Raw genomic sequence first — 23,538 nt, 5'->3', positions numbered from 1 at the left:
GCTTTTAAATCACACAAGAGCCCATGCTTAAATTTACAATGTATACAAAAGCAATGAGTGATTGTCACATTTCTTCAATTTCTGTTACACAGTTTAATCAAACTAGGAACCAGTTTTGTATCAGGGTCCTGAACTTTCTCCTTCCAAACAAATTGTATTTTCTGAAAACATCTTTTGGTTTAAGTGCCCTGAATCCAGTTTCCCCTGGTGTTCAAGCTGGTGTCTTCCATTCAGTCTCTGGTTGTGTAAAGTTATATGCACAATCTGTAATGTTTAGAAACTCCTGCCTACATTGTAGTGGAATCTACAGGCCCTGAATTAGAGGAGGGGCCCATGACGCAGGTGCTTTATACACACAACTGCTGTTTCTAGAAATTTGCAATCCAAAGCCAAGTGCTTGGCCCATGGGTTTACCTGCTGCACTTATGCTGCTTACAAAAACAGTAAGGAAAAAATGGAATTATTATTTCTGTTTATAGTGACAGAACTTAAGCACGGAAAATTTCACTCTATTTCAATAAAGTGCTGTTAGGCACACATTTACTTTTAAGTAAACACTTGATCTAATTCCTATTCAGTAAGCTTATACAAGTATGTTCTCAACATCTAAATGAATGAGGTAATTCACAAGCTTTAATGTTTTTCAGAATTCTGTTCTTTTCAGTAGTAAACACTTCTATATACAAAAAGAAATATTCATGAGCTTAACGTATACTTACAACTGCACTGCTGTGCTTGGGCCCAAATGGTTTGTTTATGATCCATACTCGAGCCATGAACTGTATTTAATTTCTATGATTACTAATCTAGTCTTTACCATAAAAACCTCTCTAACGATGAATTTACCTATGCAAAAACTACATAAATGAGTGAAATTCATGTGAGAAAATTCTCTTATTTTGTATTGAAAAGTAATATTGCAAGAAAATCAATCACACAAAAGGATCCTAGGGAGACTGAAATCACAGTCTAAAGTATGTCTGTATTTCAAGCTCTTCTGAAGCACAGAAATGCTTTTTTTAATTAAATATGGAGGCTTCGTATTTACTATTTTACCTTTGTTTATGAATCCAGCTATGAACTTTGGTATATGAAACTATTTTGCCTGCCACTGACTAGCTGACTGCACATTAGTGGTTTTATAAGCCTAGCTCTTTCAGGTGTCTTCATGTCTCCCGTATCTTTCCTGTGGGTATTAAGATTTTTACATGTCCTTTTCATTCCATTCCTGAACACTGGCGTGGCATTATGTGCCCTCCAGCCCTCCGGTACTCGTTGCCTTTAGTGTGCTATTAAATTTGGCCGATAGTTTTCCCATTTCTCTGCCTGCCTTCTGCAGAAGCCTAAAATGTAAGTCCTCTGAGCCTGGAGCTCTCACTGCTTTGTATAGCTCTAGTTGCCTAATTACCTGTTCAGTGCACAATGGGGAAGAATTTTAACATTTTCTTTCCTCCGTTTGGATGTTGGTTCTGTCCCTTTTTTCCTCTTTTTTGTTTCTTTTTTTTTTTTCAGTCACGTTAACTTTCTCAGTCTCCAACACCAGAATATCCCATTCTTTCCCTTTCTCTGTTTGCTTTCCATAACTGTGTGAGTAGAAGAACATTTTACTGTATATCTTGATTTATCCTGTTATCTTTATTTTATTAGCTGCTTCACCGCAACCATTCTTATTAATTTTCTAAAGTCTTTAATGTTTTTCTATACACTAATCATTATTTTATTTCCCCGGGCCTTTAGGTGTTTGATAAAGCATATCTTTTTCTCTAAACGCTCTTTGCTTTGTGTTATTTATGCCCACACTCTGCTTTATACCTGATGTATTTTTACTAAGTAGCATTATTATGCATGCATCATTTGTCTTTACCAAGTGTATAGTGTACCTATCAGGTTGGCTTAAGGAAGTTTTATTTTTATTCTATTTTTACTTTGATTACAAGTACAGCAATATTACCTCCTTTCACAGATTGTCTTTTACCTTTTTGTCTTCAAACATATCCTCTGTGTTACTTCACACCAAGAACACCACATTTATTTGCGGAGTTGAATGTGAATGCTATTTGGTATTATATGTGTGCATCTACCTGTTCTTCCAATCTCATTACCACACTTAATGTACTCCAGGCTTTACCTAGGTAATAAAAGTCTCCCTTTTCTTATTAGTACTTTGGCCTTTTTATACTTTTCTTTTATTCGCTCAGTCATTTTATAGTCTACTTGCCCTTTCTTTGTTGAGGAATTATAATAGGTTTCTGTAACTACAATAGTTTGCACTTTGAAACATCTACAGTCTCAGTCCGTGAAGACTTAAGCTGATGTAGGTTTCACCTGATCCTAATAACCAGTAGTGGTAAGTAGATCTAATTAAGACACATACAGTTAGTAAAATATGTGTCTTCTACTGTTTGCATTACACATTTATGCCAGATGATACTTAGCGATATAAATGCTATGGTAACCTTAGATAAACTTGCTTCACAATGCACTGAAACCTGACAATTCCCATATTGCAATGCATCCCGATGCCAAGGAGATAGGTACTGACCTACTCCCCATTATTCTTTGGAAAATGTTATTCTAATAACTTTAAAAGGGGTAAAAGAGGATTTATATTGAGTTTGGTATGGAGACCCATCTAATGAGAAAAAGAAAAACTATCTGAAGAAGCAGCAGTCTTGTGTCAGAAAGACTGTGATATTTCAAGGAGCATTAAAGATGTATGTAGATATTCAGTATCATTCTGTGGTATTACACAGCTGAAGTTTGACATCACTATATGAGTCTCTCATGTGAGCACTGTTATTAATTCCAATACATGTTCAGTAATGCTGCTGAAAAACTACTTTGTTTCATATTTCTGCCGAATTTATTTAGTGCTATCTCTGGGAGATGTATTCCATCGAGTTTTTGTGTTACTTTTGCTGCAAAAAATGGTCTGCTATAAGATTTACTTATTTCTAGATTGTAAGACTTTCTGCGGTATTATTTCAAAACACTTTCTGCTGAAAATTCAAAAAGTTGAATTTCAACAACATTTTCTTTTTTGCAAATGAAGTTGTCACAAAATGTGAAACAAGTACAATAATAATATTTAATAGGAGCACATGTAACATTCTGTTTTCTGAAAAACAAATTGAGAAAAATGTTGATGTTAGAAATATTTTCACTGGGCCCATTTTTCTCAAAATGCAGGAGATGCAGACACTTTTTCCTACTCTGTGTAGGAATGTACCTTAGACAATGGTTAGTTGTTTATTTTCTCTCTCCAGCATTACTTCTTAGACTAACCGGTTATGGCAATCATCACTTGCTGTTTTCCAAATGGAGCATAAAGCTCTGTCACTTTAGAGACAAACATTCAGTATTTTGTCTCTGAAACTGTCCTGTTTCCATTTCACCCCTTTCAAAGTATACATACTGTATACATTGCTGTCCTTAAGTTATTTGATGCTTTCCTTGGTATGGATCACTGTTCACACACAATTTATTTATGTCTGTAATATATTCCTAGCAGCAGTATTTCCCTCCCTCCTTCCCTCCCTCTCTCTATTTCTCTCCCTTTCTAAAAAAAAGGATAACCTTACTATGCTGACAATTCTGTTTTTAACACCCTGTGAAAAATAATATTTCTCTTAAGCATATCAATGTTGTACTATGGTTTGACATCTCACTGGCTGATTTAAAGCTAGTTGAAGATTTTATTTCCTTTTCCATGCAGTCTCTGACTGCCCAGTGTATCCTATTTTACTTTTAATAAAAAGAAAGGTCGTTTAAAGTATTTTTTATTCTTACTTTCTTTTGAGCATATTTGCTAGTCTTTAAACGTTAGGATTGTTGGTTCTGTTACTTTGTAGATTTTATGTGTCCTTAGTTGCAGTGAACTAAAAACACCTTTTAAGATGTTAACTGCTATTTGCAAGGTGTGCTTTTTGGTGCTAGTTGAGTTCGTAATGGTAGAACTAACCTTGCTTGCTGAAATGTTTCCTGATGTAGCAGACCATGCACCGTGCAGATGGTGGAATGAGGGAAACAGATAGTAATCTCAAGAGACACTAGAGTATGTCCATAAAGTGCAATGCACTGCTGTGAAGAAATCCCAGAGCTCTGAATGAGACGGTTTTAGAGCTGGAAACATTATGTCATGTGTAAGGTAATTGAGCACCCAGGCTTGGCACTATTGGATATCATGTGGATATATTAGTACTCTTGGCACTAATTCAGTCATCTCTAACACAGCACTGCTATGAAACATCTGTTCTTAATTTTCTATCCATTTCTAATCTGTGGGATTAATGCTGTATGCTTGAAGAACTACTGTGCAGGCTGTGTTCCATATAATTGGGAGGGTAATCCGGATTTGTGCAAGTGGGTGTGTGTTTTAAGAGTTTAAACGGCAGTTATGGGAAACACATTTTCCTCCATGAAAAACTGCCAATTATAGCTGTCATGGCCCTGTCCCACTGCAGCCCCTTCTTGCAGCTACTGGACAAGCCAAAAGCCAGACCTTTGCCTGCAGGAGGCCTTCTTTGAGTTGGTGGGACTTGGCTCACCAGCCAAGGTTGAGGCTCAAAATTTCCTTCTAATTGTCAGTCATGCAGATTCAACTATAGTTGTTCAAACATTTTTTTCTTTGCTTTTACACAATTCCTGGAGTTGGAGGGTAGCTGGCAACACTGCTGTGTGGAATGGGTCGATGTAATAATTGCAAATGCATTACCTGAGTAATTCTCCAAAAATCTTTCCACAAATTGAGGAAAAAATTGCAGTATCTCTGAGTGTAAATAATTATTAGTTAAACATTTACTAGATGATTTGTGTAAATACATTTTAGCCTGTGGCTCTGCGGACAACACATTGCTCCCCTTTTTCGTACAGTGTGTAATCAATTAACTAAGCCAATGCTGTTGATTTACATTTTAATATTTTCAAAACAATGGGATAATCATTAGTATGAGCATGTAATGATAGTACACATTTTAGTTATATTTGGTAATATTTTGACTAGAATTTATTTTCAGTAAACATGGACAAGAGTTTAGTACCAGAAATAAAGTGAAGTAACCATTCTTTTCACTATACTGTTAATGAATCACTGTATCTATATTTTCTGAAGTCAGTAGAGTGTCTTCATTTTACACTAGAGGAGGGTCTATCCTATAAGCTCTTTCTTCAGTTGCTTTCTTTGAGATCAACCATCTGCTTCAGACAGAAGATGTCAGAAACAATTACTATGCTGCAGCAAAGTGTTTTCTTAAGTACTCCAGATTTATTTTTGTTACAGCTAATCATAAAAAGAAATGTGCAGGAGCTAAATCAAATAAAGAGGAATTCAGAGGCAATAAGTATTTTAAATCGTTGGATAATATTGTGAAGTTGACATTCAGGTTGTATGTATTTGTGGGTGCCCGCATATTGTAAACCATTACAATTTATACACACACAAACTGCACAAGTTATAAAAGCATAACGATCTTTTTCTTTCATGGTTCTACTGACACAAGAAAAATACTTCAGATTCACTATCACAGCCTGTAGTGGCATCCACTGTTACTCTTATAAAACATGCCTCTGTGCAGAGCAATGGAATATAATTTCGTTTATGCTCTGTCTTATGCTTTTTTTAGTATATGAAGATATGTTCTTAAGCCATAGGTAAACAAAAGAACTGGCATATCTTAACGGATCCTTGGCTTCAGATTCAGTGCCACGGATGCTGCCATTTGTAGAGTCTGCCCTTGGGCTCAGTTGCTGACTGAAAGGACCAAAGCTGGCATCTTCTGGCCATTGTTTTGTCCTGTAACACACAGAGTGTTTAGTAGTCTGTATAACAGACACAGGTACAGTACAAACCAAAAGGAGAATGGTGCTATTATTTTACTTTCTTATCCTTTTATCCCCATCATGTGTTCACCTTTTACAATACAAACCAGATGAAAATGTACTATGAATATTTGTCTCTGAAATTTCAGCTGTTTGTACCACTCAAAGAAGCAGATTATAATGATACTTTTTAAAATTAGTATATCTAACTGTATCCTTTGATTAGATAGGATAACGGCTGCTGACCAGTAGCTTCGTAACAATAGCCATGCTCTTGGTGACTACAACCTCCCATGTTGTGATAACTATATTTTTTCCATTCTAGCATTTCAGCATTGCTCAAAATTATTTTTAATACAGGTAAGAAACTGTAAAGCTGAACTGGTTTGTATGACTCATAGAAAAACAATGCACAGTTTTCTAAAAATGTTTAATTCTTCAACGGTTAATCTTCATTGAAATGGTCGGACACAATTCTCTACCTCGTCCAAATTCTGTTTCGCACAGTATGGCTACTTTTCCTGAAAGATTTGCCTGCCCTCCCTCTCTGCCTCCCTCCCTCTCCTTCCCTCTCTTTCCATCTTCTTTGAGTTGATATCTAAAAACAATTTAAGTTTCTGATAGGATAAATGGTCATAGAATTTTTGAAAGGTAGCCTCACTCTCAGGATGGTTCCTTTAGAAATAGTCATATTTTTACCTTTTTTTTTCAGGTATCCTCAAGTAAATCGTCAAGGCCTAATAGAAGTAGATGACTAACAGGTGGAAAAGACTGATCTGATCAGTAGTCTGTGGTTCTCAAATATTTTAAGCAAGGCTTCAGCATCTGTTTGGTCAAGTTCCAGATCTCCTTCAGTAAATTCAGTAGTCAGTTGTATCCTTGCTCATTTGTCTCAGAAGCATTTTGGAGCTTGCTGCTCAAGTAGTACATACCCAACTTTAAGATTAATTGTATTCAATCATTTGATCTTCCTAAGCTGTCTAGAGATCCATTCTGAGCCTCCATTTTTAAGATGGATGTGGTTATCTGGGAAATGCATCATTTGTGCATTTAGGAGACAGTTAAATAGTATGCATAGTTCAGCCTATATGGACAAAAGTCCGGGGAGTCATAGCATGGTTGAAATTCAGGTGTAGCATCCTGTCCTTTTCCCTTGATGCCCATATTAATTCCAGAACAACTTCCATCATGACAATGTAAGCATTTCAAAATGTTGTTAGGTTTCCATTATTGCTGTCTCTAAGGAAAGTAAGGCACACTTTGAGTCTATGTGTGCTTCATGAAAATGAGTAATTATAAAAGATTGCATCAAAATGACCTTGGCAGATGTCAACACCAGCATTGCTGATGCATTTAAGTGCCTTTTCTAAGTGGGAGTCATCAGCTATGCAATTATCCAGTAGTCAAGGAAGAAATTTTTTTCATGCCAAGTGAATGATATAGGACTTGCAGAGCTAGTCTATGTGGTTACAATGATATCTTGCCGTTACTCCTCAGACAGATCCCTGATGCCAGATTCTGCATATGTTTTTTGCAAAGCTTCATGGAATTTTTATCAAAAGTAAAGAGAAGGTGAGAGAGAAACATTCTGTTGTCCTGACAATAATATTTTGAAATACAGTAAAAACAACCTATGGAAGGTACAAACCTTTATAACATGAGTATTTACTTTAATGGAACATGCAATATAGACAATTTTGGCAGATGGATTCAAAGTTTTTCTGTCTTGTTTGGGAGCGCCTCCCATTTGTCTCAAGAAAGGAAATCACTTTTTTGTTTCCTATTTAGAGATGGGTTAACTTAAAAATATTTTGAAATTGAGCTTCATAGGATAAAGTATGAAAAGTTGTACATTCATCCTAATGCATCCAGGCCAATTTCATCCCTAAATCATGATTAGAATTCTCACAAGACTTAGGCTTACTTAGGTTTACAAGATATCTTGATTCCTCTATAATGAGGATGTTTTATGACTTTGCACACCCCTGACTGGCACCCTACCTGTATAAAATTTCAAAGCTGGAATCTTTATTTTCAGTATTTTCTTTTATCCTAGCTTTCATAGCCAGAGCTTGAGCAGTTATTATTTTTTATATGTACATGATTTACTTAAATCATACATGTTGACCATTATTAATATTACCGCAGAGGTATAAGGTCAGACTTGTCTGAGATTGCTCATCCTTGTTATAAACAGTGCGGTCACTGAGTGCACTCTGCTCTTATCCTTAGTCTATTTTTGGTCAGAATGATGTAAAATGAACATTGTAGCTGTGACTTAATTTCAGCTATCAGAGATATTTGTAGCACAGATCAGTGCACAGTTTGTCACAAATGTTAGTCTTTGACCCCAAGACCAGAACAGACATGGGTCATGAGTCAGGTGAATTGGCAAGCCTGTGTGGAATCCCACTCAGCATGTGTCTGCAGTACAAGTAGTTTCCTCTCATAAACAGGAATATTAATTAATTAGATATCCTATCAGAAAATCACTTCCCAAACTGTGATTTCTGGATGTCTTAATATCCCTACGCAATCATTTCAGAAGCCATGGCAACAACATCACTAAACATATGGGAAGATTATCAATGGCGTTCTCTGAAATTTAGGAGCTTTTAAGGAGCTGACTAAAAATAATTGCTCGTAGTCTAAATGCTTACTTTAAATGCTGTGTTTGATGTCTGCCAGGATAAAGGGATAGACTACATATGTTGTTGCTGGCCAGAATATGAGATGAGCAATGAGTAAGTACCAGACACTGCTATTCTTCGATTTCAGAGGTGGGGTTTTTTTTGACTTGAGCATGCTGATAACCTTTCTGTGCTTGTGTTTCAAAGCACTTCTATCTTATGGACCAAAACTGCTCAGTAACAACTACACATTTTTCACACTTAATTTTGCAAAATTGGCTCTGTTATGGTTATGTGACTAATACTGATAATTATGGTTAGATAAATACAGTGTGAATTACTTAATGCTACTTTAGTCAGTAGTTTTCAAAGGAGGATTTTTAGTATATAAAATTAAAGAAATCTGACACATCAAATTAGACTGATCCAGGTTCAATCAACTTCAGTCAGAGATACAGGTAAGCAAAATGTCTTTGATGTCTAGAGTAAGATTAAGTTGACATGCACACATTATACTCAACACTGAAAGGTCCCTGAATAACTCCAAGAAAATTAGTAGAATCAATAAAAAAAGAACAAATTTAGTGGACATGTATATATAACAAGTATATAAATAAATATAACCTACTTGAAGGGAGACAATGTGACTTATGTAAAGGGAAAATTTGCTTCTTGCAGATTTTGAAGGTGTCAAAAAATGTGTGTAAAAGTGGTCTCGTTGAAAAAGCATACTGGATTTCTTCTATGCTTCTAGAAACATCCCTCACCAAAGACTTTTAAGGAACCTAGGCAGTCATTTCAGAAGATTTCCCCCATAGGTTAATCATTATTTAAACTGACTAGTCAATTTTAAAAAAAAAAATTACTAAATGACAGGAATACACCTTTCTTGCAAGGAGAGAGATCACAGTGCAGTTTTGCAAGGGGTCTATACTGGAATCTGTGCTGTTCAAAACAGTCTTAATGACCTAGGAAAGGAAGATGAGCAGTGAGATGGGAATATTTGCTGATGATACAAAGTTATTCACAGCAGTGATGGTGAGAGAATGCTGAATAATTACAGAAGAACATTATGAAGCTGAGTGACTGGCTAACAAATAGCATATAAAATTCATTGCAGGTAAATATCAAGTGATGCACATGGGAAAAAACATTAATTTTACATACAAAATAATGAACTCTGAGGTGACTATTACTACTCAAGATTGAGATCTTGTGGCAATACTAGATTGTCTCATGACAATATCCGCTCTATGCTCAATAGCAGTCAAAAAAGCATACTAAATACTATTAATTACTGAAAAAGAAATAGAAAATCAATCAAAGAACCTTGTTATCCTGCTGGCCACACCCTGAATATTGCAGTTCATAAAGGCCCCCTCTTCTCAGATACATTATTTTGCAATTTGAAAGTCAGGAAAACAAGGACAGGACAGGATTGACAAAAAATACAGAATGTCTTCCCTTTGAAGAACAACTAAGTAGGCTAGGACTCTTCATTTAGAAAAAAAGGTCATTTATGGGGGACATGTTAGAAATAGATCAAATTTTGAGTGATAAGGTGAACATGGTTTATTCATTCTCCCTTCCAACACGAGAATAAGGGGCCTCTGAAAGCCAGATTAAATATATACAAAAGTAGGTATTTTTCACTCAGTGGGCAGGATACCTGTAGAACTTCTTGCTGCAAGATATTATGCATGCAGGTAGTTTCAGAGGAAGAGTGAAAAAGAACTTGGAAGAGAAGTACATTGAGGGTTACTGAACAGGCAAAACACAACAAGCTCAGAAAGTAATTCAAGCTAAACGTGTCTGGACTCTGGGAAGTGGTGTTGGATGGAAGACTCATGTATGCTTGCCTTTTTTACTCTTCCCTTAGCAACAGCTTAAGGCTGCAGAAGGAGACCAGGATACTAACCAGACCCTTGGTCAAAATTAGTTCAGCCTTTCTTGTTTTCTCATGTTGTGAACTGAACTCATTAGGTACCTCATTTTTTGGTAGTAAGTTCCCTGCACTGCTTCTCAGAAGATGCAAAAGTGTGTTGTAGTAGAAAAGAGCTGAATATGTTCATCCCTTTGACCTGAAACACTAGCAGGTTTTCTGAAAACACGTTTGACTTAGACTTATGCTTTCTCCAAAATTCAGTAGTGCCAATGCTTTCTTTTAAAATACAGGTGATTCCCTTCTCTTGTACAACTTCAGTGATTACAGCATTAAGTCAGAAGTGAGAGAGATCAGGTCCACATTTCTTCTTCCTAAAAGGATGTACATCTACCAGCACCGGCAGATTTGAAGACACTAAGTCTGGTGTGAGATATGTTGGATCAACTGGGCACTTGAAAATTGTCTTGCTACCCTTACATGCAGTATCTTGAGGACTCACCACATGTAGGATGTAGAGGAGCAATATGAATGTGCAATGACTGTCATTATGAGATTTCCATATTTCTGGAAGTTTGACCACGACTGCTGAAGAAAAGGACACTTGCAATATACTGGAAGAAGCCAGAAGGAATGTCATGGAATAGGGGGAGCTGTTTATGGACTATCCTCAGAATCTGAAGTTAAAACTCAGATGGGATGCCTGGCCACACTAGTCTGGTTATAAGGTACTTTATTTAAGCAATCACAAAAACTGATTCTTTGCACTTTTGGGTGTAAAGTCCCTGGATATTTGCACCAGTTTTTAAGAAGTCTTCAGTTATGTTCTTTGTGCAGCTCAATTAGTCATTTCTCTCTCCCCCCCCCCCCCTTTTTTTTTTAACCTTATTAGCTCATAGCAAATAAGTAACAATAATAACTGAATGAACTGGGTGACTAATTCCTGGCTGTCTGGTTCCTCAAGACAAACGTTTGTGCACCCTGTATCAAGATATTCTCAGCTAGAGGGCTTGAAATATACATGAAGGTTTCAACTTTCAACGCTTAAGAAGCAGATAGATTTCCTTTGAGACCAATAGCAGATAGACTTGCTAATCATCTTAGCGCTGGGACCCCAATTTTCACCACTAAGGAAAAATCCTGCTTGCTCTTTATTATTGTATTGGCTATAAACAAATCATAATTAGTTCAGTTCCAAAATACCATGAGCAGACAAAATAATGCACAATAAAATTCCTGACCAAAAATAAGGAACAGATAAGTATGCAAAAAGGCAGCATTAGGACCACATTATGGAGTGAAGTCAAATCCTCAAATGATGTAACCTCTTGTGGGTGTTCTGGAGGAAAGCCCAGCAAAATGTGTGGAACATACTTACGTAGTGAAGAAATACTAAAAAGTATAACTGGGATAAAAAGAGACGTGAATGTTGCCGGTAATAAGACACTCCATTGTATAGGGTGAGTGTGATATTCTCAAGCTGGCTAATCTCTCATATCTTTGGTCTTTTCTTACAGACCAAACCATTTTAGCTGCATCAGCTGATCCATTCATAATGAAAACTCATAACTTACACATAAAGTCACAAACTCCTCATGAATAACTTAAACTAAGTGGTAGGAATCTGTAAGAATGGAATCTCAAAATGCAAGGGGAGAGACAACTTTAGCTGTTGACATAGTTGTGAATTTTTGGTAGGCCTATAAACCTGATGCTATATTTTGAGGAAGAAACAAATCAGCTAAACATAACAACATCATACACTGCATAAAATCTATTAATGTTAATGCTTTCTCTTGAAGAATTAAACACAGGAAATTAAAGACCTGCCAATTATTCAATTAGGCACTATTGCAAAAGTCTTTAGTGAAATTTGAGGAAGGGAGGAAGAGTAATATGTCTACTATTGAAAATGACACCCTAGGAAACAATTTTTAAAACTGCATACTATGCTAGCAGTTCAATATGATGTGTATAAATACATGCATTATTAGAATGTTTCACATTAATGTCTTTAAAAGTGTTTATAATATTGGCAGTTCACATGATGTTGTGCATAAATACTTATATGAAATCACAGGCTACAACTGATAAAAGAGCTTATAGCCTTATCAGTTTTAAGTAAAGTACATATAATAACTACTTATGGAATTTAGAAAATGTTTATGCTTAGATTTATGTTCAGATTTGTGCTCTACTTCAAAATGATAGCTCAGTTCTGGTACCAGCTATCTCTAGAGTACAAGCTGTGTTGAAATATCCTAGGAGCGGAACTCAAATCTGTTGCTTTCTTATCAGTTCTAACCACCCAAACCTTGGTAATTCCTCTATAAAAGATGCTGAGTCCTTATGAATGTATTCTATATAAATACCACAGTAAACACAGGCAAGAGAGTCATATTTTGGGAACTTAGTCATAAATGCTATTATGATAATATTGAGAAAGTATTGATTTGATGGGTGCCATAAATTTCACAAGAATAATTCTGGAATTTGGAGATCTCAGCCTGGACTAATTAAAATTTCAAATGTTTCTTGACCTTTGCAACACACCAATTTTTAATGTTTTCTTAGAGGCACACATAATTATAGTATTTCTATGCTATAATTTTACTAAGTATGCCTTAGTAATTATTTATAAATATCTACAAATTGATTATGAGTCAGGACCAATCTGGAAAGGTGCAAGATTACAAAATGTTTCTAATGCAGAAAAATGGTCAAGTAAATTACGGGAACTAGACTAGCAACTGAGCTTGAGTTTACAGAGACTTCTGAAAAGTGGTTTTGTCCTCTCTCTTTGGTCTTTAAAACCATTCTATCTGAAGAGAAAATGAATACTAGAAGATAGGACTGTTGATATTTGGGACAAAATGTTGTAGATCTCTGTTCAGTCATGCATTTGGCAGTATTTTTCCATGTAAATGTGACCAACTCACTCCATCACTCTGCACCTCGGTTCCCTGTCTCCCGCTTCTCTTTGGTAAGTCTTGTGGCTCTCAGCTCTAAGCTCTTTGGGGAACTGAACTGCTGTTCTTGGTTGAGATTTCTATATGCTCTTATAATGCAGACAGTGCTTTGTCTGGAATTTGGATTCAAGTTTCTGTCAGATTTGATTTCAATCTAGATGTTCTTGTAACCATTGTAAAAGCTTGATACCAACTGGATGGCATGCATTTTTTCTTAGTTGCTGCACTACAGCTTTCTTTTGTACAGAAACAGAGTGAGCTATTTCTCTCTCCTTTCATCCACAAACATAGTTTTGTCTTTTTGTTTGTGCCTTAAGCTTTACTATGTGTATTATGTGTACTATGTGCTCTGGTGATAATGATGACATTACTTAGTGTGATCACAAGAATAATCACCAAATTATTTGGTGTCAGAATCTTGCAGGAAGTGAGAGAAGGTTAGCAATGGTTGAGAGGGACTGGGATGTTTTGTAAACCTTTTATACCAATCAAGAATCATCAAACACAGCTTATGAAAAATCACAGGTATGGAGCAAAAATTCTGAGACACGCTCCACCAATGCCACAAGCAATGTGCCTGCTGCCTTATTCCATTAATCAAATTCCTCTCAACTCTTCTAATACTGTAAAGTGCAATATAGTATAAACAGTGATTTATTTCTACATGGCAATATGCTAACTACTGATATATAAATTTAATTTCTTCGTTGCTATTATAGAGAGCCTTGTCGTGACTCCTGATTTAAGGAGTTCGATTTTGCATTTAAATCGGGTATTGAACATCTTTGCTTTCTTTGAGCAATACTACATATTCTTCACAAAATTACAACATTTATTCTTCGGGCAAAGAGCTGAAGTCATTAATTAACTTATGTTAATTACACACTGGGTCCTTTAGGAAATTTAGCATCTGTGTCCATCCTTTCTTTGCCCTGTGGATAATAGCAAAGCAATAGAGAATCTTTCTATGTATCTATAGAGTTAAAATGGGTTGACATCTTATCCAAATTCTGCCTACATGGTAATCAAATTAGCTTATTAATTATTATCGTGCTTGCAGTAATTGTACAGGCAACAGATATGCTGAACAACGGCTTAGCAAATTGTTAAACAGGGCTATCATGACAGCAGAATTAAGGCAAACAATCACTTGGCGGCCTTGCAGAAAGCAGACTAGCCCCATAGGTGAGGTGTTCCCTGGGGTAGATTAACCACATCTCCTCCACACTGGCTTCTCATGGCTCTGCTGCCCTGCATCACTGATCGATTAAGGCAGTGAGATGGGGGATATGGAAAGGAAGCCCAGCAAGTCCAGGGCTTGGGCTGTTTGTGCTTTCAGCTTTAATTGGGGAAACGGAGCCTGGCAAGCTAAGGATCAGGTTGACTTCACTTCTCTCTGGCTAGGCAACCCAGCTCATGCATCAGAGCAACCTGCTTGCTTTCCGCTGGCTAGTTGCACCTGTGAATCTGTCCTTAAAATAAACAGTAATAAAAAAAATACTTATTTTTAATAATTTGCATTTTCACTTAGCTAGGGATAGCATATACTAGCATTCATTCTCAATTTCTTTTTAATTCCTTAGGGAAGGAAAAAAGAGTGCTAAGGCAGGATATGTATCAATAATTTAAAGAAGTAAAACTTTACAGGAATTTTGCAATTACTTCCATAGTAAGGATTCAAGGCTTCCAAATTAAAGTTAATTTACCCTTACAAGAATTCTCATCATTTTAAAATCAGAAGTGTGAGATTAAAGCCACCACACAGTCTTAATTTGGTCCAGCAGTGATACCTAGTGAGAAAAAATTTATCTATATAATAAAAAATATGCCATTAAAACCCAGCTAAATCTAATCTGGGGTATCAAACTTTAAAATGTATTTTTCATAACCATATGGTTATTACCTCATGTCACTATAAAGCTGAGATAAGGTTATTGCATGTAGCATCTTAATATATATTTTATCTGGGAGTTATATACATAATTCATATTTATTAAAATAGTTTATTAATATGTCCAAGGTGAGTCAGTTGACCCTGAAAACCACCGTTTTAGGCTTTCTAACTGAAGCTAATAGGACTGCTCGTCTACTGCCATTAATGTAGCCAATTTTACAAAGATCAGAGTTAGCACATCAAGCGTGCACTGGGATTTTCTCTTTCCCTCTCCATCTTGCTGTCTCTCCTTCTCTATCAGTGCAGACCTGGTGCAGATAGTAAGAGCAAGACAGGACAGTGAGGCCTACCAGGACAAGACAGAGCCTACTATTGGGAAATATAATGTGTTTCTGTAGTACTCAATATTAATTTATTTTATTTGTAAATAATTTTGGAAAACTGCTTAATTTTTCATCAAAGTCCAGAGTTTTCCATAGAAAGTCTATCGATATGAATAAGCCACATTTTACATTACATTAAAAGAACAAGGTTACATATTCTTGGACGTAGTTCTGTAGATCTGTGACCAGATCCTTTGTTTGTAGGCAAAAGAAAACACAGGTAGAAAAAATAAAGCCAGGAAGTCACAAAATAGATATTCATTTAATAAATATTGTCATCCTATATTAATAATTATTCAGATGGTATTCTTACATTTAGATGGGCAATGGCTGGAAAGGGGAAGATGGGAGGCAGAGCTTTGGCTCACTGCTCCTCCCATGTGAACTAGTGCAGCTCACTTGGTGCGAGAGCAAATTTTGAGACAGATGCAGCTGTGACAATCCTGTCGTCGTCCACCTTAGGCCAACTCACAGAGAGGATTCTCCTTTTTATTAAAACTTCTTGTTTCTTACTTGCTTTTTTGTTTCTGAACTTTGGAGGGCATCCTAAAGTTTAGAGTTGATATTAATCTAATCTTGTCATTATTATGAGGACAGAATATTTGACTGTTCACATTCATAATTAATGACAAAGGTGTCTAAGAGGGCACTATGCTTAATTAATGATTCCTGTACCTCGAAAGCAAAGAAACTGCCTTTGAAAGGAAATGTGGCATCAAAACCTCTAAGACCTACTGTTGATAAGCCAATAAGAACAGAAAGAAAATTATCAAAGGCTGGATGCACAGCTAAGTGGGGGATGATGTAGGTAGGCTCTGGCTTCTGGCATCTGCTTAATGACCAGATTTGATATTGGCAACATCCTTGGCCTCATGCTGTGGATGGCTTTGTGACGCTGCTCAGCTACCCTTTCTCCTTTTCCAACATGAATCCAGTCTTGCGGTCTCCAGCCTCCCAAAAATAAGTAGCATTGGAAGTACGGAGAACTTAATTGATGTTATGAAAAATATGCAACGAGGTCTCCTACGTTGTTTTCCCAGCTGGCAATGGATGCACCTGCTCATAAAAGATGAAAACCCAGAAAAGATAATGGAGAAGGAGATTAAGATTAGTTACCAATAACTAGATAAAGAGAAAAGAAGACATGTTGGGTCTACCCTAGTAGTTTTTGCTGTCTTAGCTACTTTGGTTATTTCCCAGCTACTTTATGATGCAGTCAGACTAACAAAGCCTTAGTAGAGTTGTAGATATACAAGCTCTTGACACTTTAGCATATATTGGTCATTGAAATAAGAGATACCAGCAAAAGCACTTCTTTGCAAATATAACTATATCAGTAGGAGGACAGTTTTAGTGGCAAAGCTATGGCAGTAAAATTAAATCAACTAAACTCTTAAATGCCGACAAGTTTAGGTGCAGAGAATCCACCGGGAAAAATAAGTAGACAGGGAGTTGGGATTTGGGGAAGATGCAAGAGAAACAGGAAGGTAATATAGATGGTTGCAAATGGTCTTTATCATTTTTTTTTCTTTCCTCAGCAGCTATTTCTTATATTTAGAATGGCATATAGCAGTGGAACTGATTGATAGAAAAACTAACCATGTAAAAACTAAAACATGTAAAAAAGTGTCCATCATATGTTGAAAAGATAAAGTAAACTTTACTTTAAACTTTACTAAAAGACCTGGAGAAGTAGTTTTTGAGCAAAACAGGAAACTTTGCTTTTGTGCTGTGAATACAACAAAACATCAAAAAATTGTGGGCACCCCGGCAGCTGGGCTTCCCCTTGTGAGCTGTCTTTCAAAAAACTAAATGTTTAGTGTATCTGAGCAGGCAACAGGATTTTTTTCAAAGAGGAAGGGTCAGTTATCCTTTTGGGATAGGTTGATATGTAATTCACTTTGATGTACTGTGACTACTACCAATAAGGTCTCATATATGATGTCATCTTCCCTCAGAAACTCTCAGACTCTGCTTCTCCCCATGAGTAAAGATCATCTCTCTCATTACTTTTTTCCTCACTACAATCTGATTACCAGATAGAACAGGGCAGAAATATTTACCTATGGTAGAAGGTTACGTAATAAATACTCTTCATCTGAAGTAGCAAACTTTCTTTTCTGCTGGGTGTGAGGTTATAGGAATAGCAGTCTTTTCTGTATGTCTGTTCTGTATAAGCCTAACTTCTGAGCTGACATCATTCAGTCCATTCCTAATTCATACTTGAAAAAGATGTTACTTTCTAAAGCTAAAAAGTTAATGATATTTTAATAAAAATTAATATTTTCACTTAAAAGCATTAAAAAAAAATTGAAATTAAAAAAAATACAAGTCCCTTCAGGATAAGCCTTGGTAATACAAGAAGGTCCTCTGAAACTTCTCCTACGAGTTTTCTTCTCTTTTTTTTATTTGAAGTAATTTTAGCAGGGACCCACTCAGCAAAATCTCATGAATTTGCATGGAGCACTAGAACGAAACTATCATGCTCACATAGCAGAAGCAGGGAAAGGAGGCTGAGGGAAGTTACTGCTGTCAGAAAGGTGGCTGTATGGCCCTGGAAAACATTGAGTGATGAAGAAGGAGGCAGGTGGTGAAAAGAGTCTGAGGTAGTGTGTGAAGAATTTATTCATTGTGTACACTTTGACTGTTCCAGGTCTAAACAGTGATGACAGACACGGTACCAGGTCAGTGTTACATCATTGCGCAAGGTGGATATTAGCTAATGCAACTTGGTAGCTCTTGTCCTTTCTCCCCCACAGCTTCCTTTTCAGTCCTTCTATCCATGCAAGATATGGCTGTTGCTCACTGCTTTCAGTAATAAGGATAGGGCAGGCAATCAAGACTTGCAGGTTGAAAACTCATTTGTTTTCCTCTCAAAAAGGCGCTTTTATCTCTCCCAATTCAGAAAACCAGTAGACAGCATTTGTTATAGTGGTTTTGTCTTTCATATATCTCCAGGAGCAACAAACAAGATAAGATGAGATCCTCAGACCACTTGCCGCTTGGGAAAAATGAATCTTTGTAAAAGAAACCTACCAAAAATGCTCTTTATAGAGCCACTCCATACAAAAATTGTTGTATGAAATGAACAAGCGGAATTCGCTGCAGGTAAGATAGCTCTGGATAATTGAGATCTGACACATACTGCATATCTCTAAAAATAATTTAATCACACTCTGATCAAAGTTTCATAAAACAGATAGTGCTTTACATTTGCTCGAGGCTTATGACAGTTAATTATAATTTTGATTATACTACCATGCTTTAGGCTTCTTTATATGTCAGAAGGATCGCTCCTCTTATTAGAAAGAAGTATACTGTAGTTTACTTTTATTTTGCTTTGATGAATTGCCCCTAGAGGACAGGTACCTGGTGCCTACTCATTTAGGTGCATATGTTCAGTAATGACTTTGAATGACAAACATGGCATAAATAATTTTTTTTATTTTAACTCTGTTGCATCATTTATAGACTGATTATGTGTGCTTAGTAAAAATATACACAAATAAGACAGCTGTGCTCTACTTTTGTTTTACTAAACCTAGCAAGTATTTTATTTGCAATAAAGAAACTGAAGGGTCATCAAAGTTGTATACAACCATCTGCTTCTAAAATTAGTTTCTTATAAGGGATTTAAGCCTTGGCGATGTTCTGTGCAGGAAACTGAAAATGTGCTTTCTTTTTTTTTTTAAGGATGCAGTTGAGTATTACGTGTGTATTGTTAACAACACATAGCTTACTCCTGTCTCTCCTCATCTCAATTTGCGAGCACAGCTCTTCTATATGGCACAGGTATAGTTACAAGTTGAAGATTTTGCATGAGAAATAAATTGTACCACTAGTGCTTAGAAAAGTGCTGACTTCCTGATTAAATAATAAGCTCACTGCTGAATATGATACGCAACGTGATAATAATAGCATAAAACATAATGTTGTTAAAGGCTGGTAGATGAGAGATCAGGTGTTAGGAAAAGCCAATGGAGCCAACTATGGTATCTGCTATACCGAAATATTACTGCTGTGATACCAGCTCCAACTTTTTAGACCAGCGGGAAAACCCATTAAAGCCCCATATATTAAGGCATTCAAGATAGTCCTATGAAAGTAAAATGGGACTTACCACAGGGCTGTTGAGTTTATTGTGAACAACATGATATTTTGGGCAGGTTCGCTACAGAGACTTAGATTCTTAAAGAGGCAATTAGGCTACTAAGTCCAAATTAAGCATCACTGGCATTCAAAAAATCACCTTTCAGCTGCTGCATTTCCTTTGTGATGCCTAAAGTCCCTCAACACTGAATTTTCTGCCAGGACATGTATAGAGCTGCCTAAATCTTTAATTACCTGGCTTTTGCTGTATCCCTAGTCTGTGAGGGATGTAAAAATAAGGCATTTTCTCATTTTTTCTATCTTGGACTGCATGAGCCAGGAGGTGTGATCAGAGTGTGCTCTGTGTGTACTTGTGATTTCATGCCTTAGAAGGCAATGACTAAGAAACAGAAAAAGAGCTGGAAAACGCTGGGAGGGAAAAGAAAGAATTGGGTGAGGACCGATACACTTCTCTCCAAAGGCCACAATTAGATGACTTCTCTGGACCATGGGAGAGCCAGACTCAAACCCCTGCTTTGAAGCAAAGGCTTCAGCTTCAGCATGCCACCTTCAAGAACACCCTAGAAACAGACAAATGGGTATCCTGCCATATGACTCTTTCAACTTTTTTATTGATGTTGCTTTATATTGTATAAAGTGCATAAATTTTTGCTGGGCTTTAAAAAACTGTTACAATTCATTAGCTAGAGAAATGAGCTAATGCTTCAATACAAACTAATTAGTTGTTAGTGAAGGTATTGTACTGGTTCTCCTAAATTCAAGTCCTTTCTCCAGTGACTACCGTACACAAACAGGAATAGCTTCAACAAAAAAGACTCAACAGGACTGTACCTCAGCTACTGTGGGATGATGTGTTTAGGGACAATCAAGCTTTTGGAAGGGAAAAGAAGAGACTGGGTCCTGACTCTCTCACTGATCAGATGCTCTAAAAGAGATGGGAGTATTTCTTAGCTTTTTGCAAAAATGCAAGAATGCTTAGGTTGGGCAAGAAACCTTCATTTGTTAGGATTGTCGCAATCCTCTTTGACAACTCAGGTTTAGGATTATTCTGGGCGTTTCTGTCCAATTGGATTTAAGCATCTGTTTGTCTCTCCAGCTTCTCTATGTTTAGGGTCATAGGAACCCGCTTGTGAATCTCACTGTTGGAGTGTTTCCAAAAGTCCCAATTCTTGACTTTTATTTTAATAAAATGACAGTTTAGGATGTGTAGCATGTTTCATTGTCAGTAGCTGTGTTATGTGGTGGATTCTGTTAAATTCTGGGATTTTGTAAAATCCAGGGTGATATTTTTGTGTATTACACTCTAAAGATTATAGCCAATTTAATTTTTTTTTTAATGTGGGAACATATTTTTACTTCTTCATGTTACTCATTGCTAAAGTTTCAAAACTTATATAGTCCTCCTAGAAATTCATATAATTTAACCAATATGAAGTATATCATATGGTTGTAGATAGTATCACATCCACAGAGAAAATTCTGGGGAACAAATTCCCACTTCTTCTATAGGACACATATATATATGTATTTTAATATTAAAATTATTATAAATATTAAAATGAAGTTGGATTTATTTCCCAAGTAATCTGAGAAGTGGAAAAACTGCCCTAATACCCGCTTCTGTTTACCTTTAGCAATCACAAAAGGCAATAGCTCCCAGCAGCAAGACCAGGAATTAGGAAGTGTGTGGCAGGCAGCTAACAGAAACCTCTGTCAGATGGAAATAATAATGAAGTTGCTTAGGATCTGCAGGATATGAAGTAATGTTTGATAGTTTCCAGACATGACAAAAAGTGGCAGTCAGATGTTAGACACCAGTTTGTAGAAAGAAATATTTTTTTAATCCTAAACAAAGTGCAACAGTTAAGATTTTTCTATATGAAAACTGGGACAGATCTTTTGTACATTATACATGAAAAATCAGTAATGTGCCAGTGGAAAAGAGGACATCAAGTGTTGTTCAAATTAAAAATAGCATCAAAGATATTCCTAATAAGAACTGTTACTTTGACTTCATTCCAGCTACAACCAGTGGAGTCGATAGACACTGATCTCTCTCCCATGACAGGCCCTGGTCAATATCCGTTAAAACTTTCTAGGAAAACTATGTTTAACCTTTTAAGGTTGTTCCCAAACTAGGATTTCTGTGTAAATGAGGAGTTTTGGGAAAGAGAATACACTGCTTATTGTGATGCTAACATCAACTACACGTCTGATGTGGCCTGAGAGAGTTATACTTTTTTTTTTTAGTATTTTCTTAGTGTCCATTGATTTTGCTTCCTGAAGAACTCAGTGCAAATTTATTCCATCATCTTGTAATATTGCTTAATTAGCTCTCAATGCATTAAAAATAACTAGATTTTGGTTAACTTTCAATTCCCCAGAAGCTCTATAGGTCCAGCTAAGCTAGCCATAGTGTCAAACTTTTCTTGTATTTTGACGACATTTTCTACATTCTCATCGAGTGGCTGGGACAGCAATTTCCTTTCTCTTTCATAATCACATTACTGTGCATTTTAGTGTGTTCTTCAGGGACAACGACATCTGAAAGATCCTCCAGTATTTTACATTATCATTCATTACAGTTTTGTCTGGGTTCTCTTATACTCTACACTTCTTGCAGAGCAACCAGGACACACTATAGCTGGTTTTTTCAGGCACTAATTTATACTCACTTCCAGCCAATTCAGTAAATCCAATTACAATAAGACTAATTGTCCCTGGGGCTTGGCCATATATCCTGCACTCTGGACTGACAACTTTGCTACCATCTATCTTTGTTATAACACATTCTGGGGGTATATCCTTTTTCTGCACTGCCATAAAACTCTCAGTTTCTCTTCTCAGCCCTCCTTTGACAGCCCACTTATAATTAGCCACAAGCTCTTTGTGATTTTTTCCAAAACCCCATGTAGTTCTTTTTCCATCAATTTATGTCCATGTATATCTTCTTGCTATCTGTCTAATGACTTGTTCTCAGTAGGACTATATGCTTCATTTAGTTTTGGAACCAGATCCAAGATCTTCTCTCTCATATACTTTTCTACAATTACATACTTTTATTCCACAATATCCTTGATAGTTATCAGGCCACTTCTTTATACGACACCTGTTCCTAGCCTGCTGTCTGTATATCTTACCGTAAATACCAGCATTGGATGGGATAGTGGGAACCTGGGTTCAAACATACATCTATTGACTGAAATGTATTTTGCTAGTTCAGCTTTGCTTTCAACAGGCTCTATAACTGCTAAAGTATTCTTTCTGGAGTCTTTATCTCGCTCACTATGAACCTTTTGCTTCTCAAGAACTCTTAAAAGCTTTTGGTTCCCAGATCGATGTTCGATTACTCCTTTTTGTGCTTCTACTGCTGTAACATTGGTACAGTCCCTTTGAGTATCATAAGATATGTGCATGGTTCGACCTGAAGGTTACTCCTTTCTCTTTCAAAAATGGATAAAAATTTGACCACTGAATTAATATAAATTTCATTGTGGCATCACAATTTCTGGCTGTCTACACAAAAAGTGTGATATAAGCTTCCCATTAACAGTCATTAGGTAGCTTTCCTTTGAATGCCTCAACACTGTATACACCTGAAAAAGAGAGGCGACAAAGAACCAGAATGACAAGGAATCTACTTGTGAAATTCTATGCTTTTATCTTCCTTTATCCGGCATTTTACCATTATACTCAAAGCAAAGTTTTATCTTAGCTACTACATATAAATACCACAAACATTTCATAAATCTTCATCATTTCAGGCACTCTTAAAATTCACTCATGATACACTAATATGTAGCTTCATATAATTTACCCAACATACCGTCCTTGTTTTGGCTGGGATAGAGTT

At 36.4% G+C, this 23,538-nt stretch overlaps 1 protein-coding gene across 1 annotated transcript in view; it reads right to left on the bottom strand.

Annotated features, from left to right (window-relative positions):
* Positions 1–23,101, bottom strand: part of AGA (aspartylglucosaminidase) — a 148,531-nt gene extending 125,430 nt beyond the window's left edge. The window contains exon 1 of the mRNA XM_076337531.1: positions 22,826–23,101. Within this exon, the coding sequence (XP_076193646.1) occupies positions 22,826–23,101 (276 nt within the window). The remainder of the gene's footprint in view (positions 1–22,825) is intronic.
* Between the last annotated feature and the right edge of the window lie 437 nt (positions 23,102–23,538).

This window comes from Aptenodytes patagonicus, chromosome 4 (genome assembly GCF_965638725.1).
Source record: "Aptenodytes patagonicus chromosome 4, bAptPat1.pri.cur, whole genome shotgun sequence".
NCBI classification, from domain to species: domain Eukaryota; kingdom Metazoa; phylum Chordata; class Aves; order Sphenisciformes; family Spheniscidae; genus Aptenodytes; species Aptenodytes patagonicus.
Note: the sequence above shows the minus strand (reverse complement) of the source record. Positions and strands in the feature narration are given on the sequence as shown.